Raw genomic sequence first — 19,254 nt, 5'->3', positions numbered from 1 at the left:
ATTTTCTGGGGATAACAACAACTTAAAAAAACAAAACAAAGCAAACAACCCCCCATCCTTAATCTTATAATTTAATCCAATAATTTCCCCATTATTAAATTTTTTTTAAATCAGTTTTTTTTCCCCTTCATGTTCTTGTATTTCTTATGAAATATATTAGCATATCTTGGATACCACCCAGTAATGCCCATTAGTGTATCTGAATCGTATAGGGATGACATCAGCGCCATCCAGAGATTTGATCATTTTCTATCCATCTATCCATTCCATCATCTCTAAACCCTAACCCTAAACCCATGTGGCCATTTATGATCTTGGGACAAACATCCGAAATATTTAAACGATTACGTATATTTATTTAGTCCAAACCCACTCAGAAAATGCACTCAACATTATGTTTTACCACCCGTAGTACTTCCCACAACTAATACAGTGAATTATCCGCCCGCCATCTTTCTCATTCCAGTTAACACTGGGAAAGGAGCCAGTCTCATAGCCTCAAGTGTTATTCTTCCTCCTGTTTTTACTTCTCTTGTCTTCCTCAAACATATCAAATCATGTTTCCTCTCGCACTCTTGCCGAAATAGGACTGAGCTGATAATGAGGGGGGCCTCCACTTTGAGGAAATACACACACGGCAACTTTGATCGAGAATGGCATGTCATTCCTTGCCTGACCTCATTCCCAATCTCCCGATAAGAATTTTTTCCCCCTTTCTGAACCATCCTTCCTGCACTCAAATGGGAACTTGCCGTCCTGTTAAACAAGCGTTTTTGAAGGCGAACATGTCATTTTCTGACGATGGGGTGGAGATTTGGAGATAGGTGGCCAAACCTCTGCGGGTGGGGTGGTGACGCTTTGCCTTGCTGACAATCTTCCGAGATGTCGGATCACAGCTGCTCAATTGAGTTTGTACGTGACAAAGGAGGGCGGCCGTCGCAGTGGATAGAATGTCATCACCTGGATGCAAAGAAGAGGACAGAGTGTCCTTTCTAGAGGTGTTTTTTATATGAAAATGATGGTTTATTTGGCTACATACGAGGGAAAACTAAATAGTCTGTCATGCATGTTACTTATTCACTACCATTGATGGATAGAAAAGTCAAATATTCTCGTTCAGTGGGGAAGTTTGTGGTGAATGATGGTCAAATATTTTTGTCTTGTGCAGTAGAATGATTATTTTTCTCCCGCTTTGTCTGCAGACTTTTTTAAACGATCAATCGACTAGTCTAATAATTTTTGTACTAACTTTTTTTTTTTTTTTTTTAAACAAGCAATTAAATTTTCATTGACAGTTATTAATTCACAAAAACGTTTTGGAACACCTAAATTCTTTTAAAAGTACAAATAACCACATAAATAACAATAATAAATCACAAATAAAAAATGGATGGATGATTTTAACCAAATATTGTGTACTTACCTTGTTTCGATCCAAAAACTCTCTGTAGCATGTATTACAAAGTGTAAAGACATAGCTATGAATTACCGTGTCATTTCGTATAGGGTGCAAGACGAAAGCCACTGACAAAAAGAGTGGTCAACGTTTTCTTTTTCAAATATTTTCCTATATATATGTTCCAAACATTTTTCTTTTTTTTGTTCGATTATTTATCATGTAAAATATTGAGAAAATGCTACAGTAATAGACAAAAAAACAAAAATCTATCCGTGACGTATTTACCGACAATTTTTTTCATCGTAACGTAATTTGTTTAAAAGCTTTAAGATACGTGAGTTAATAACTTTTTAAAGTTGTTTTTCTTTTTAAAACTAAATATTAGACATCAATTAAGGATTTAAGCTAAAAATGATAGATATTTCGAATAATAAATATCATTACTTACCGTCTTTTTATGGGTCTGTTGAAACAAAAGCAGTTGTGATGTGTCCATAAATGGGGGTCTCAAGGTAAAAATGACAAATTCAAAATAGTTCGGGGGCAAGTTGTGTCATGAAAATGCTATGGCACCATATAGACATATTGTTCTATCAAATGCAACAATTCTTTTTGGCTTAAAATCCAGTAGTTTATTTAAAAGGGGACTGTAGGAGCAGAAACTGCGTTTTAAGAATTATGTGTTTTCTGCTCTAGGTAATTTTAGGCTGGAACTGAAGATTTTTTTTGGAGATCAATCTCATTGATCAGCTTTGTCATATTCAGAGTCGGTAGTACGCGTTATGTGTACTCCGTTACATTTATTCGAGTAACTTATAGAGAAAAATGCACTTCTAACTAGAGTAGTTTTACTGAGCCTTACTTTTTACTTGAGTAGATTTGTGAAGAAAAAATGTTACTCTTACTCCGCTACTTTGGGCTACACAAGAGTCGTTACATTTCTCCTCTTTATTCAACATATTAAATTTATTTATTTTTTTCCCAGCGATGCCAAGAGTAGCTTTACCAATTTCACCAACGAGACGTCGCAACAATAATCACATGATTAAACCTTAAATCAATCTGACGCAAGCTTGCCGTTCTATGATCACGCCAGCCTATTCAATCATGTGGCGTCCTTAAAGCACTGTAAAAAAATGAAGTATTTGACATACAGCGCTGCCCTCAATATGACTCGAAAGCGCGGATTTAAACCTCTCTCACAGATTTTATTTGGCACCGATTGATCATGGAAAATCGGAGATATGATCCTTTTAATTTCATAATACTGTGAAGGAACTATTCACTATTCAAACTAGGAACTATTTTATCCACTAGAGGGCACTCATGCTCTTTGGACGAATAATGCTTCATTTCTTCTTTTTTTTTTCTTGCCAGAATTGAATGATTTTTTTTCTGTGTGTATTTCTTTGGTTTAATGTGGTTATGTAATGAATTATTGTACTACTTTCACTTGAGTAATGTTATTTTGAAGTAACACTACTCTTACTTGAGTAAATTTTTTTTGGCTACTCTACCCACCTCGGATCATATTTAATCATCCATATGTAGATGCAAAGAAGTTAAGCAGAGTTGAAAAGTCCCTCACGAAGAGCCCTATGTTGTTTTCATGTTATTCATTACACTCTAGGTGTGGTACACCATAACGCTAAAAATTCATCACAAATAACAAAATATACACATATTGTGCACTAAAATTCAAAATGCATTTCATCTTTGTAACAACACAAAAGCCAAGTTTAACAAAGATTGTGAAAATAGCCGAGATTGGATGACATGGGAAAAAAAAAAGTGATGTGAATTATTATTCTTTTTGACAGCTTGCCAAGCCCTAGTTGAATGTCCGTTCCAAGTTAAGTCAAATTAACTTGACTAGTCTATTATGGCCTCTTCCTAATATTTCACCCGAAAACTGATCCACGATAACGTTTTATAAGAAGCATATGAACCGCCCATTGTAGGATCCAGTAGATTCACTGTTGTAGTGACACACAAGATGGTTGATTAAATTTGCTCCCAGTGGTATTTTGCACTTATTCAGGGGACCACGCAGTGCAGCTTGTTTTTACTCTCGCATAAGTGACCGTACTATAAGCGGATTGACCCCTTCCAAACTCAGCAGTCGTCCTGTCCGAGAAGAAGTTTGTGGGAGGGGGCTGGGGGGACACACAGAACGACCACTCCATTACTACACAAAAGCCCACTGCAAACACAGATTTTCATCCCTCCCAAGCTTGTCAAAAACAACTTCTCTTTCGCTGACGCAGCTGTGTTTTCATTCCGGGGCCCTTTTTTGTGATATCAAAAAAAAAAAAAAAGAAACAACTTGTGTGTTTTTTTAAAATTAATTTATTTATTTTTCATAGATTTATTTTTGACAGGCGAAACCCTGCTGAATAACTCCTCCATGTATTACAGGGCCTATTAAATGCAAACTTTTCAATCTGGCAATCAATAAGGCGAGGCGGCGTTGGGCTGGCCCCGCGCCAGACACATTAGAACCACCGCCAGCGACGGTTGCTAGGGAGCTGAGCCCGCTCGGGGGAAAGAATGTTTAATGTAATAGAATCACATAAATCAACTGGAGGAAAAGTGCTCGTGTCGTCTCTTCTTCTCTCCTCTGCCGACATGCAGCGTTTAATACTTGTAGTTTTGCAGCGATCAAATCGAGCAGAATTTTTGCTCGTTTGCTATTTAAACTGAGGTGAAAATGATAAATATGTTTTTTCTCTCTATCCCCCCACCCCTTCCTGTGCTGAAACAAATGAGAGCACTTTAGCGCTTTGCTGTAATTAAGAACAGGAGCCTACATGCATGGAGGGCTCTTGTCAGCTCACATAAACACACTCACTATTCGGATGAGTGCATTTCTGCATGTCTACTAGCGCATCATGTTCAGTATAAGCCCCTTTCTCCAGGTGCTAGAGCCTCAAATCACACAAATGGTCTTGAAGTCCAAGTAATATCCACTCTATGGTTACATTTTAATAACAAACAAAAAATATATCTTAATAAACAAAATGCAAATGCCACACGTTCCGGAATTGAATAAAAATTCCCTTGACTCATGGCCAGCCCACCCCAGGTTTGATGGATTTAAATGAATACGTTTTAACGCCGCCAATGGCAGCCAACGAGTTGATCCATTCATTGTCAGCTCTCCCAGTTAAAATACATTTAAGTCTTTTACTGTCAGTTGCAGCAAATGAATCAAATAAGCCTTAATAATCAATGGCAGACGAAATGGACAAGATTTTATGCCACAACTCGGTAATCTGTAAAAATACCAATTACTATTTTCCTATTAGCTGTTTGTACTAGCTACTGTACAGTGGTACCTCTAATTATGAAATTAACTGGTTCTGGAAGTAGTTCTTAACTTGAAAATTCTGTAAGTAGAGACACAAATCTTTTATACTGCATAAAAATGCATCAAAACATGTAACAAATACATGTTGCAATTAGATTATTGCAAGATAAATATAAAATCTGAGTTGTGCATAATGTAAAAAAAAACGAAGCAACCTGCGCCTCCATGCCGGAGGTGTTCGTGGTGCTTGGAAGCATTAATTCTTTCTTTCCACACATTAATTTACAGCTTAACTGTCCATTGCAGCTCAATAAATAACAATAAATGCTACAATTCGCCTCAGAGTGCCACATTTTGTTAATTTTCGCTTGACATGGGGATTCCACCCTGAGCTGCTGTGTGCTTTTGCCGGTGTATAGTGCGTCTCGAGCGGCTACGAGAGCTGCGCATGGCACCATGAGGTTAATCGCTGTGTTTCATCCAAACATGCTCAAAAACAACCATGATGGATAGCCATAAGCGTTCGTCATGCCGCCTCAACGTGCCCCACTTTGGCCATTAAAACACAAAATTAAGTTTTACCATTACCATTCTAATATAGGATATTCACACTGTTTAGCTTTTAAGTCATGAGCGGAAGAGCTGTGCGTATTAGCGCGTGAAAGGACATTGGTTAGAATGATAACCTATATAATCTTTGGCAATATGTTTGATCTGTTTTCATTTCGTAAAAGAAATCTAAATACATATCTGATTTGTTCTGTAAAGCACATTGTACTAACAAAAAGCTGTTGATGTAAGTGCCGAGACCATGAAAGAGCATACTGGGTGTCAAATTGAAAACAAAGCCGCTGCCAGATAGTAGAACAGCTGTGCTCCACTGCAGCTCTGTGACTGTATAACTCTTTTATTGCTTTGCACGCTCTTTCCTGTTAACATGGCTGCCACTTAGCTTGCTTGTCGACATATTTGCGTACTACAGCAGCGTGTTTAATGGTGGAAATAACTGTGGAACATTTGAAACATGGACTGTGTGTATTGTTTGGAGAGAAATTATCGTTAAGAAATGGATCGGCCACTTTGAAGGGTTGGCAGTTGGTTTGATACAGTCTTTAAAAAATCTGGTCAATTTGTTGTGTTAAAAATACAGCAAAATCTAATCTGTGAATCCAACAAAACTCACTGCAGTTTTGCTAAACTTTTGGCTTTGATAGTTTCTCAAACAGTGTAGTCCGGTGCTTGCATTCTGCATTTGTTTGATAGTGACACCGCTTCACCAAGTCATGATGACAATTTGTAAAATTAAATCAGGATGATTGTATTTGTGCACAGTTGTACGTACATTACTTACCACCTATTACGTTAATTAATAAACTTATGTCTTAATTCTACAACATTCAGATTCTATTGATTGTTCAATTCCCGCTTGATGGATGAACATGAACTTGAAAGACAACTGTATGTATACAAAGAATTTAAAAAACCCGAAGGCTCTCACATAAGTCACATTTGTGTGGAAGGCGGTCATTAAGAATAGGAAGGGGATAAATGAGTTTATGAGGCAAAGGAGACATAATGTACTACACCATCAAGGTGCATTGCAGGATCTTAAGGATGACACTTAAAAAAAAATTTTTTTTTTTTTAAAGTTTGACCTACACTAACCTGCAATAAAAGCAGAGCTAGGGGGCGCGGGGCGGAATGCACACCAGAGGCTTCTGCTGCCTCAGCTTTGTCGCCACTCTCGTAAACTTGTCACTGACAAGTTACCCCAACTATGGGCCTCTTTTTAAAAATTTTTTCTTTCCTGCTCGTTTGCTAATAGGATGACGCAATAACTCTGACCTAGTCACAGAAGCGGAAAACACATTCAACACAAAATTAAGGTTATGGCAACAACAAACTGGACCACAACAATTGTTTCAGAACTTTTATTTTTTTCCACAGTTTCCACAGACCTAAATCATCTTGATAGAAATGGAAATATGGACTAATCTACTATTGTATATCATCACCTTCAGGTAGAGTAGCAATTGAGTTTTTTACTGGCAACATTTTGTCAGCAATAAGTATCCTCCTGTAACATCCTTACATTTGTCATATTTCATATTCCATTTAGCACAAGACCATATTTGTCATGAAAAGACTGTTTATATTGCAGTCAGGGAATACCGTATTGGGCCGAATATAAGACGGTGTTTTTTGCATTGAAATAAGATTGAAAATAGGGGGTCGTTTTATATTCGCGGTCTAGACATTATACCCATTCACGACGTTAGATGACGCCAGATATCATTGAAGCGATGTTCTGTCATAACAGATCTCAGCTACTAGTTTAACGAGTTTGCATTATTTTATTGCAATGTTTTTCCTTATTCATATTTGTTTCAAGATTTTTCAAGACTACAGTTACAGTTAGACTTCACTTTGATGGTTAATGCAGTTATTGCAATTTTGTTGTTTTATCACAATAGATTTGTTTATTTACATTTCAAAAACCAAAAGCCATTCATTTACGAATGTGATTGCACTTTAGTTTACATATTTAAATGTTCAGATATTAAGATTTGAATGAGGCAAAATAACATGCTTTTTCTCTCAAATATATTGGTATAATCATTTATTTCAGATGCACTGTAATTAATTTCTGTATAAAAATTAATTTGGTGTTCAAAAAGTCTTTTTTCAAACTTGAGTCTTGAAAAAGAGGGGGTCGTCTTATAATCAGGGCTGTCTTATTTTCGGGCCAATACGGTAATAACATGAAGCCTAATGAGGCTGGCATCAATAATTGTACAAAGAATATCCTGTTGTAATATTGGAGTAGAGAGATGCAAACAATGATGACATTCAGTGTTCCTCAGTCTGCTCTCTTCGTCTAGGGAGAAAGCCTTGAGTTTGTTGTCTCTGTCACTGTTTTCTTGTTTTGAATCTTCTTCCTACTCCAATTATGGCTCAAACGTATATGGCTGTATGCCACAGGCTTCCTCAACAACCATATGCTTGGAAAGATCCACACTTGAGCCAGAATCGCTAAAAAATACTACCTCCCCCATCCGACTGAATGCTAAATACGCTAAATTTGTTCATCCAGTGACATACATCATCACCAAGATAGTGGCACTGTTGCGCAATGATGACCGGATTAGCTAAACGGCAAATGTAAGGACTAATTTCTCGTCATCCGTGCTTTGCCCAATTGTTGTATGTAGTTCAATTGTCTCAATTTATCACTTTAACTCCAATAATAATGCTAAGATTTCATTTTCGGTGTTATGTACCGTTTAAAGGTCAAACAAAATCCAAAGTACAAACCAGTTTAGTAATATCAAATTGGAATTTAATTGAACCAAGGCAGAACGAGGGCATAGGAACACAAAAGACACAGACTCAGACACTGACGATGACGCAACGAAAATGGACTGCACAGGAAACAGACATAGGGTAACGCGACAAGGGGCACAGGTGGAAGTGGGCGACATGAGATGCAGTCGATTGGTCGACACACAAGGAGCAGGCACTATAAGTGAAATAAATGGGCAATCACCGAAGAACATGACACACTAGGGCACAAACCTCAAGAATCCAAAACACAACTGACAACAACAACAAACCGAAATCCTAACAGCATCAGATTTTTGGGTAAGATGCAGAAGTGTGCCACTTGTTCCCACTTGATTGAAATTAGCTCTCACCACATGCTCGGTCTCTGGCTTATTGGTTGTCAGTGTTCAAGTTATTATTTTTGGTAGTATAACAAATATCTTTTAATTCCGCCTGTTCAAACCAACACTCTACAGTATGCATTGCAGCCATTATTTGAGACTCATCGATTTTTTGTAAAACTCACTACTGGCAGTTTTTAACCTTGTCGGCGAAGCAGCTTTAAATCTGTATCTGTTTACACAAAAGTCCCAAACCTGAAATTTAAGGTAAGTACTAAAAATTGACTCACTAACATAATGTTTACACCCCTCTTTCAAATATGTGTTTCACATGTTAGTAGCTTGGAGCATGATTTAAATAAACCGTTCATTACACTAATCTGAACAGGATGTGGTAAGACCACAGTTGACTTGGTATCCAAAGGGACAAAAAGCAGCATTTGCCTGTCATTGATTGTGCCTTTGGCATAACGAGGTCATGGCAATTGATAGCGAGCAAATCGGGGAAGAAAAAGAAACCTTAACCCTCATACACACTCTCGCAGAGGAAATGTATCATTGAGGCCAGATTATTAGTATATTTGTTTGCTGCTTTAAATATTGAACAATTTAACATTTATTATTATTGACCCCAACCGTTTACTGAGCAGACTAAGTAGGAAAAAAATCACTCTGAACTACGGGTGTGACAAAATATAGAAATGGTGATATATTGTGATACTTTGTATCCCAAAAGGATCTCTATATGCTCCTGCCAAATATTGAGATATCGTTTTAAAAATGTGTCAATATTAAAAAAAAAAAAAAAAAGGAACCAACAAGTTGCTACCAAAATCTTCCACCATGATAGTGTCTCAGTTAACTCTGCGGCATTTACAGATCACTTGCTGTTCATATTAGGGCATTTACAGGTCATTTCCTGTTGAGTTTGAGTCACTTCCTATTCATTCAGGTGATTCCCAGGTCACTTCCAGTTCTGTAACTCAAAATAAACAGAAAGTGACCCATTAAATACCCCAAAATAAACAGGAAGTAACTGAAAATCAACAGTTAAATCATCTTAAATGGCCCTAAATTACCTAATTGCCTGGCATTTGCTGCCACTGACGGCCATAGACGATCAATCCATTTGAAGTGGCATTCGTTCATTCGCTGCCACCCTCCCAGTTCAAATGGATTGGACATCTACTAGTGATAAACTCATTCACAGTGGAAGCTTGGTATTCTGACTATTAGTTGTTTGTAGAATATCCTAGAATGATTTCCTGACCAATGTATCGATAATCGTTGTATCGCCATATCGTCAGATCATCATTATCGTGAGCTTTGTATGGCAAATCGTATCGTATCGTGAGGTACCAAGTGGTTCCCAATCCTACTCTGAACACACCGTTCAGCACAGGATAATCACTGAAGATAATCTTTCAAACATCCTTTAAAACATCCTTTTCTGACTATAATTGATAGAGATGTCCCTGATCCTACCACCTGATCGGAAATCAGGCCATTTTTCAGAGGTTCGGAATCAGATGAAGCGGATCAGGTTTTTAATTACTTAAAAACAATATATTTCGAGGGCTAAAACGTAACAAAATAATCCAGAAATACAATGGCATCGGCTAAAGCAGGATTCACTAAATCCGGACCTCGAGCCACTTTTCCTGTCGTGTTTTCCTTGTCTCCCTCCTTCAGCACACCTGAATCAAATAATCAGGATCATTATCAGGCTTCTGGAGAGATTGCTGGTGACATAATCATTTGATTCAGGTGTGTTAGGGGAGAGAGACGTGGAAAACACGACAGGACAGATGGCATCGAGGTCCAGATTTGCTGAACCCTGGCCCAAAGAAACAAAAACATATAAGTTTGACGTAAACAGTAGAGTACTGCAACATGTTCGCAACTTGGGAAAAAAAAAGAATAATAACTGTTTTTCTCCGTATTGGATCGGGACTCTGTATCGGCAGATTCTCAAAATCAGCTGACTCTGACTTGGGTGCAAAAATATACAGTCAGGACATCCCTAATAATTGATGTATGATATGATATATAATATGATGAATTAAAAAATTTTTCTGAGCAGGTCAGTGGGAATATAACACTAGTAAGCACCTTACACCACAGTCTAATCACACAGGAAAATATTTTAGACATTCAACAATCTGAGCTTTTGATTATGTACTTTGATCGCAAGAGAGGGAAAATGTCTACCCGCTTAAGCTTTGGAGGTTCACTGCCTCTTGACAATGAGATCACCCTCTGAATGAATATCAAATTTTGTTTTAAGCTTACCACCTTGTGACAGGTGGCGCATTTGATACTACTCTTTTTTTATCATCAGACTGTCAACATATTGTTTAGTATATCGCTGGCTGATTTTCAAAGGAATATCTTGACTCATCTCACAAGCACTTCTGTTTCACACAAACGTGTGAACAAATGCATTTGCTGAGGTTTTTTTTTCTCTAACAACACAAAGAAGAAACTGTTTTTTTTTTTTTTCTTAAGGGACGACAAGGTCAAGCAAATTAAAACATTATGACAGCAGCCAATAATTCAAACCACACCGGAATTCATTTTGGAAACACGAGTGTCCGCTTCCAGGTCTCTTATCTGGATTTGACTTGACCACAATGCCTTGTACAAAGCACGAAGACTATCTCGTGCCGTCGACAACAAGCTAATATGATACAAAAGCTCTAAAGACAAGTTAATTGATTAGTTAAAGAAATTGAGTGTTCACATTGGCTTATACAAGCCATCTTGGCTCTATCTACCATCCATATGGCAGTTTCTTCAGGTTTTATCATTGTGACAATATTGATTTAGACAACACAAGGCTAGCTGTTCATGCTTATCCTGCATTCACAATTCTGCTTAACTAAATAATTATCCAACCCTGTTTTATGCTGGCACAAGTTTCCTTTTGATCCAACATTTGACTTGAGCGTATTTGCCACAATGTTTTATCACATTACACCGCAACAGCAGAGTGCTAGTTATTAGCCGCGTAAGCTGTCATGAGACTGAGTGTGCACATTTCCATCATATATAATCAGCAGCTTCCAAGACATAAAAGGAGCACATTCATAAGGAAGCTAAACTGTAATAGCTTATAGAACGTATTAGACATACACACGAGCGCAATTCTGCTTTTTTTAGATGTTATGTGATCGCATTAAATTCTACTCTGCAATCAAAGCAAACGTTTCTGCTCCTCTTCTAAGCATGCAACATGAACGAGCAGTTATTCCTCTTAATGAAAATCTCCTGAAAGCCATTAGTCGTGTGCAGTAAAGAGCAAACGTTAGTATGTTCTTAGGACAAAAATACACGGTCCTATCAAACTGCGGTTATATGGAACCAACCAAGCCACTAGACATCATAATAGTTTATTATCTGTGTGGGTCTGGTAAATAGTTGGCTTGTGTGTTGGTGGGTGGGTGTGTGTGCGCGCAACTTCCTAGTAAGGCTTGTTTAAAAAAACAAACAAACAAAAAAATCCGGCAATTTGTGACTATTTATACGTAAACGTTAGTATAAATATTATGTGGTATTATTAATGTTCCAATTGTATAGTTAAATTATTTGGGAATGTTAATAGTTTGTGGCTTACGAGAATGTTCTTTTTGACCTGAATATCATATTTCTGGCTTAAAATAATCGCCTAAATGAAGTTTTTCAGCTTTTTCAGGAAACTTAAAAAAATTAACTATTTGATAAAGTTTTTATATTCACAAACAGTTTTTAACATTTTTTTAAATAATTAAGAAATGGAATTAAGATGGTGACGAAATTTAAAAATATATAAAAATGAAAAAGGGTGATATTGTGTGCTATTTCCCGAACATATTAATTTTATTCCATTACATATATTCTTTTTAAAAAATGTACTAGTTCAAAGTAGAATATATAAGTGCATTTTCCAGTAATTGAAACATTTTGTGCCTGACAAAAATATATTTTTTTATAATTGTAATACACTATATTACATTTTTTCTTTATATCATTTTGCAATGCAAAATTCGTGTATATACTGCAGTTAAGTGACAACTCGTAATCTCGCTATGTAAACATTATAATAGCCTATGAAATTGTGAGTACAACTCACGTTTTGTTTAATTGTTAACAAAACAATAATATTAAAATTGTATAAGATTCATATTCAGAATATTTATTGTCAATGTTACAAAATGCACAACGAAACTTTGTTTGGAGCATCCATACATCCAAGTTGATAAAGTGCAAAACCCATGTAATAAATACCCTTAATTACCAAGTGTAAACATTGACACAGTATTGGACATAAGTACAACAAAGATTCAACAGCGTATAATAACAATTTTTACTTAAAAAAAAAAGTTATTAAAAATTACATAAACCCAATCTATATTTTAGGACATGATTGAAGAACCATACACATTTCACAAAACTTTTCTGTTCTGATGTAAATTTACAATCTGAAAGCAGCGTAATCCCAATATGGAATCTGATTATGCTGATTATGGCAGCATTTTAAATTTGACATACCAGATCCTTTCCATGTCACACAGGCTGATAACGTTTCTCTTGAAGTTGCAATGACGCATATTGGAATTTTATTGGAGCAATGTGGCTTGAAACATAAAATGCTGACAGCAAAATGAGTGAAAGCATTGAATGTGGCTGGTGTAATTTGCTGTAATTTACATTCATGCAATCTTAAAAATATTCTTCCAGTGACCACAAGCTCGTTCTTCTTTCAGACGAGTAAGTAAAAAGTGCTTTACCCTCTTGTTATGTTTGATTCTTTGGTGCACCACAAATGTTCATGGGTCTGTGTGATGCACTGTTTAACAATGAAAATAAAGCAGGATTTTTAAAATACTTAAATTTTCCGACTATAAGGCGCACCCACTATAAGCCACACTCACCAAATTTGACAAAACATTTATTTTCATTAATTAGCTACATGTGTCCACATTGTGTTGTAGATATTTACACAAAAAGACATGGCTCACATTAACCTCTAAAAATAGTTTTTGTCCTTTTCTTATTTTTATTACCGTTTTGGCCGAATATAAGACGACCCTGATTATAAGACGACCCCCTCTTTTTCAAGACTCAAGTTTGAAAAAAGACTTTTTGAACACCAAATTAATTTTTATACAGAAAATAATTACAGTACATCTGAAACAAATGATTATAACTATATATTTGAGAGAAAAAGTATGTTATTTTGCCTCATTCAAATCTTAATAACGGAACATTCAAATATGTAACCTAAAGTGCAATCACATTCGTAAATGAATGGCTTTTGGTTTTTGAAATGTAAATAAACAAATCTATTGTGATAAAACAACAATATTGCAATAACTGCATTAACCATCAAAGTGAAGTCTAACTGTAACTGTAGTCTTGAAAAATATTTTTGTTCAAATATGTTGACAACTTTGTTGTTTTACTGAGGTTTTTATTTATTGTTATAGTTTGTGAACAACTCTTTTATTTGTCATATTTAATATTTTTGTTCAAATATGTTGACAACTTTGTTGTTATTTTACAGAAGTTTTTATTTATTGTTATATTTTGTCAAAAACTTAGGGGACTAATGCACCTGCTCTTTTATTTATCATTTAATGTATTTGCTGCTGTTGAAGTGTAAAATATTGTATTCAATAAATGATCTATTTTGTGCAGACATGACTTCCTGGATACCTTCATACAGAAATCTTCATCATTCACAAATTAAACGGTATTATATGAATACACTGTGGTCACGGTGTGTTATGTAAAGTATTTCCAAACAGCTATTCAAGTCATTTATTGAAAATTTCTTTAAAAAAGATAGATCTTTTTTTTTTTTTAATATCGCAATATAATATCGCAATATATTGCAAACCTAAAAAAAATCGCAACAATAGTTTTTTCCAATATCGTTCAGGCCTAATGTATATGGTGTTTTTAGTACAGCTTGGAACGAATTAGGCGATTTACATGTAAAACGCGATTCATTATAAGAAACAAATCATGATACGAAAGCCCACTCCAAAACGATTGTTTTTGTATCTTGAGGTGCCACTGTATTGGTGTTTGCTATTCTACTGTTGTCCCCGCAGACCGTCTAAGCATATCGATTCGATCCGTGAGCTCACCCCCTTCCCATTTAGCTTCCTCTCATGATATATAACACACTTCTGACTCATGATGCACCTACTCTTGCTTGCACGTACACATGCTTTCTGGCTTTTGCCTTCCGTGATATTGAAACTCAACCAAAGGGAAGGTTGAACGGCATCTGCCATTGACACAACATGGAAGTGGAAAAGGAGGGGGGATTTGGGATGGGGAATGATGGCAATTTTTCCTATTAGGTGTTATTACATAAACAATTAGATAAAGTTATTAAATTTTCATGAGTCATAGTTTGTACTATCTGGCATGAGACAAAATGTACCAGAACGTTCCGCTAATTGAGAGCGACTCGACGCTGTAAACAAAACAGCATCAATCAAACAGAGCGTGTGCCATCAATAAATAACAATACTAACGTGTTTTTGTGTGACAAGAGATGTGTGACGCTTGCACACACATTCACACACAATTTTCTTTATACAAATGTGAACATTTTTAATATCTATTTTAATGGGGCCAACTTACGTAGGGATCCTCTGAATGTACAGTTAAGCCTCCAAATTATTCATAACTTTGCCAAAGTGAATTTTTATTGCTGAAACTTGCCACAGGAAAGCGGTAAGAAGTATTCGTGCAAAATGTTACCCATTTTCATTGTTGGAAATGATTCATTCTATTGAAATGATGAGGAAAGGCAATCTTTTGTACCATTCTAAAAGAAGTTCTTGCATAATCTAGAGCAGGGCTAACCAACCATCTTGGTGCCCACGAGCACGAGGTAACCTCCAAAGCCCATGAGAGTTGCCAGCCAGCTTATTAGTTGCGATTTCCTAAAAGTGGTGTAGAAGTGATTATTTGAAAACGCATACACTTGCAGAGAATGATAGAAATCAATTAGTGATAATTACGTGTTAAACTTTAACATAATCACTGTCTTTTTATGGTTCAACTTTTTATTTCTTAGGTACATTTTTCTTTTTCATAATAATTCATTCTAAAAATCTATACAATTTTGCACTGTTCAACAAAAACATACAGAAAAAGTAAAGCGCTAAAAAAAACATGGTTTTGTTGGTTTGACATTAACCGTGATCAACAAACCAAACAATCTGCTTTATAAGTGAGCCTTTTTAGCAATGACTGCACAGTAACTGTGCCATATAAACACTTGCGATACTGAAACTAAGGAAACAGGTCAACAACCTCCTTACTGTTGAAACGGTTTTAATGTAAATTCATTTAATAAATTACTGGCAAATGATCGCTGCCAGCCCTTTACGTCAAAACGGATTTGAAGTCTATCACTATCAATGGCATTGAAACATGATAATTGGATGCCAGCCATCCCAGTTAAATGGCATTTGATGTCTACGCTGCAAATGACAGTAAATTCGTTAAGATGAACAATTATGATTACAAAAATGGTTACAAATAATCGTGATTGTCATTTGGGCCAAATATGTTTTTATTTACAGTATATTTAACCACAGTGAATCACCCGCCTAGACCAATTAGAACGCTTGGACTAACATGCATGCGCTATAATTGGGAAAGGTCGCACTGGAAATTTTGAACGTGCGCTCACAACTGCACAAGCCTCTGCAAATGCCTTTGTATGCTTATTAAAGCCCTGCGGCGCTCTCTGCAAATTGAATGTAATCAAGTGCAATGCCAGCGAGAGAGGGAGAGCGAGAGATACAATAAAAGCCTTGACATTTGAAACAAAAGCTACCGCCATACCTGCAAGCTATGACTATACCAGAAGAGCAATATTTAAAGCATACAGGGTGTCAGTGCAGCGTATGTTTACAGTAATACACTGTAAATTTACAGGCATTGTGCTTTTTTCACAGGTTGTGGATGAGTGTGCACTGGATATGTCATTTGGGGCATTGGTTGAATGTTCTGTGACTAGCTAAAACGGCAAACCTGAAAGGTTAATTCACTGTTTATACAAGCGAAACATTCTGAAAATACGGTTTCTTAAGTTTTTGTATGTGTTAGCTTCAATGTTTTGATAACTTGTTTGCACGCTGAAATGAGCATTGTGCATCCCAAAAAGGTTACCACTGTACTACTCACCCATATGTTCCAAAATACTGTACTGTTGTCAGGTTTTGTATGTGTACCACCAAACTACAATAAAACAAAATACTTCCTCAGAGGCCGTGTATTGGTTAAATGATCCTGTTTTTATTGTGGTCCCATGAGATAGGACTCACATTGGCAGGAATGGAGCTGCTGTAAATGTAATGTACAAAAAAAAATTCTTCAGTCACACATATATCAGCTTTGGAGCTCAATAACAAAGAAAAAATCGGCTCAAACTACCTGCTCCTGAAACACGAGTCTGCGGCGGAAATCCCCCCTGAATGTCATGTCCAAGGGCAATATATATAAAAGCGGGGCAGAGTAACGGTGAATTATTCATATTCGTGTTCCCAACTGCCTGTCTCGGCCTCGTCAAGCACGTAGTCGGACGCTTTTGTACGCTGGAGAAATATGAGTGGAGCAACCCTTAAAAACTGGCAGACAAACGGGTACAGATTTGCACACATATTCAGATTATATTCACCACATTTACTAAAAGCAGTTAGTTAACAGCAAGTGAAATTTAAAAGGATCTTTGTGTTTATACAAGTGTATTTTCCCCCGCTTATTTTCAACAATAATAAGTACAGAGTAGTGACATTCCGTTCTGAAAAAATACACATTCTATTTAATATGTAATTTGCATCATGATTACATCCATGTTTAAGGGTACAGCTGAGCGTGTAATTACTTATATATATTAGGGATCTCAGGCGATTACAATTTTTTAATAATATATGAATATTAGGGCTGTCAAACGATTACAATTTTAATCGAGTTAATCACAGCTTAAAAATTAATTAATTGTAATTAATTGCAATTCAAACCATCTGTAAAATATACCGTATTTTTCTATAAATTATTGCTAGAATGGAAAGATGCACATGCTAGGCGGATGCATACATTCAACATACTGTACATAAGTACTGTATTTGTTTATTATAACAATAAATCCACAAGATGACATTAACGTTATTAACATTCTTTCTGTGAAAGGGATCCAGGGATAGAAAGACTTGTAGTTCTTAAAAGATAAATGTTAGTACAAGATATAGTAATTTTATATTAAAACCTTTCTTAATGTTTTCGTTTTAAGAAAATTTGTAAAATTTTCAATCAAAAAATAAACTAGCAGCTCGCCATTGTTGACGTCCCCGAGCGGTGACGTCACATCGGGCTCCCTGCCGTTCTTCCACAGTGTCTTTAACTACGTAAGGTAGTGATTGGAATACACCACAAGGTGTCAATGGCGAGTTTTAAATGACTTAGAAATCAAGCCAATGAGTGTGTTTTGTCCCTTGACTGACGAGTTCCGTGTTTATTGGTCCATCCACATCATTTGAGTGATGGCTTCACAACGTACGAGACCTCTGATAGTGTGTATATTGTGACTAAATATTGCCATACAGTGTATTTGTTGAGCTAAACAAAATGTTTGAATAGAGTGTGACCAAAGTCTGAGTAAGTTTTATGTGTATTTTGCGTAGCTATTTTGATTGGGAATGCCAGTTCTCTTTGCATTGTTGTTTAACTGTGTGAGAATAGGGCCTCATAATACAGATTGAAGCACTTTTCTTTTTGTGAACATTATATTTTTTTGAGAGATAGGAATATGATACTTATGTTTGTTGTGAAGGAGTTGCTGATGCTTATGCCAATAATCGGCTCGGTCCAATGAACGCCTGTGTCACTCGCCTTTCCCTGCCTCTTAGCTCTCAATGTGCAAAAAAACTGCGTCATTGTAATCTGTTTGAGGCAATGCGTGAGCGGGTCATTCCGCACATGCGTTAAATGCGTCAAATATTTTAACGTGATTAATTTAAAAAATGAATTACCGCCCGTTAACACGATAAATTTGACAGCACTAATAAATATGTTTTCAAATATTTTTTTTAACATTTATTATTTCCTGGCACCATTTTATATTTTCATCTTGTTCGCAGCCTGATCCTATTTCACAGAATGTATCATGTGTCACACCATACAGATTTTCACAGTTCTTTCATTAACTTGGTAGTATATAAGTAGATCATGCACACACATGCGTTGGATTCAAGTTTTGGTTAAAGTATGTTAATTAATATTGATGTGTTTATCTCATCTAAACTACGCCTAAATTAATCAAGTATGTAAATCCACCCAATCATTGAGGGTTTTTCCTCATTATGCTGTTGCCTAGTATATTTCCGACTTATATCAACATTCCCACATTGAATCTATTCGCTCATGACTTGCATTTTATTTTTTGTGTTGTTGTTTTTACAGGCCAGGAAGAGGACGGCAGGAAGGTACTGGTCCTTAGCTACCCGCAGTACTGCCGCTACCGCTCGGTGCTTGTCCGACTCAGGGAACAGCCCACCTCTCTCCTCCTCAACCACACGGTGTTGGCACTGGGTGGCATCGCGGCGCTGGGTGGCAACACCCGGATTCTGTATTGCCGTGACACCTTTGAGCATCCCACGCTGCTGCAGAACGAGAGCATCTGTGACCAGTTTGGTGAGTCTGGCTGTTGTTGGAGATTCCTGTGTGTTTGACAAGGACCTATAAGCAATACTAGTGGTTTCAAAAATAACTTCCAATCCATTTTGACTGCGAGGGATAATTCAGTCAAAATGACTGGACGTCTCTTGCCGCAAATGGGTTTCATCATAAACGGGAAATATGATCAGCCAATT

The 19,254-nt window shown here is 36.5% G+C and overlaps 1 protein-coding gene across 2 annotated transcripts in view; it reads left to right on the top strand.

The window, feature by feature from the left end:
- arid5b (AT-rich interaction domain 5B) overlaps positions 1-19,254 on the top strand; it is a 288,024-nt gene that overhangs the window by 84,729 nt on the left and 184,041 nt on the right. For both annotated transcript variants that reach the window (XM_057847984.1, XM_057847985.1), the window contains exon 4: positions 18,845-19,075. In XM_057847984.1, coding sequence (XP_057703967.1) covers positions 18,845-19,075 — 231 coding nt within the window. The remainder of the gene's footprint in view (positions 1-18,844; positions 19,076-19,254) is intronic.

The sequence above is a fragment of the Corythoichthys intestinalis genome, chromosome 10 (assembly GCF_030265065.1).
Source record: "Corythoichthys intestinalis isolate RoL2023-P3 chromosome 10, ASM3026506v1, whole genome shotgun sequence".
Lineage (NCBI taxonomy): Eukaryota > Metazoa > Chordata > Actinopteri > Syngnathiformes > Syngnathidae > Corythoichthys > Corythoichthys intestinalis.
Note: the sequence above shows the minus strand (reverse complement) of the source record. Positions and strands in the feature narration are given on the sequence as shown.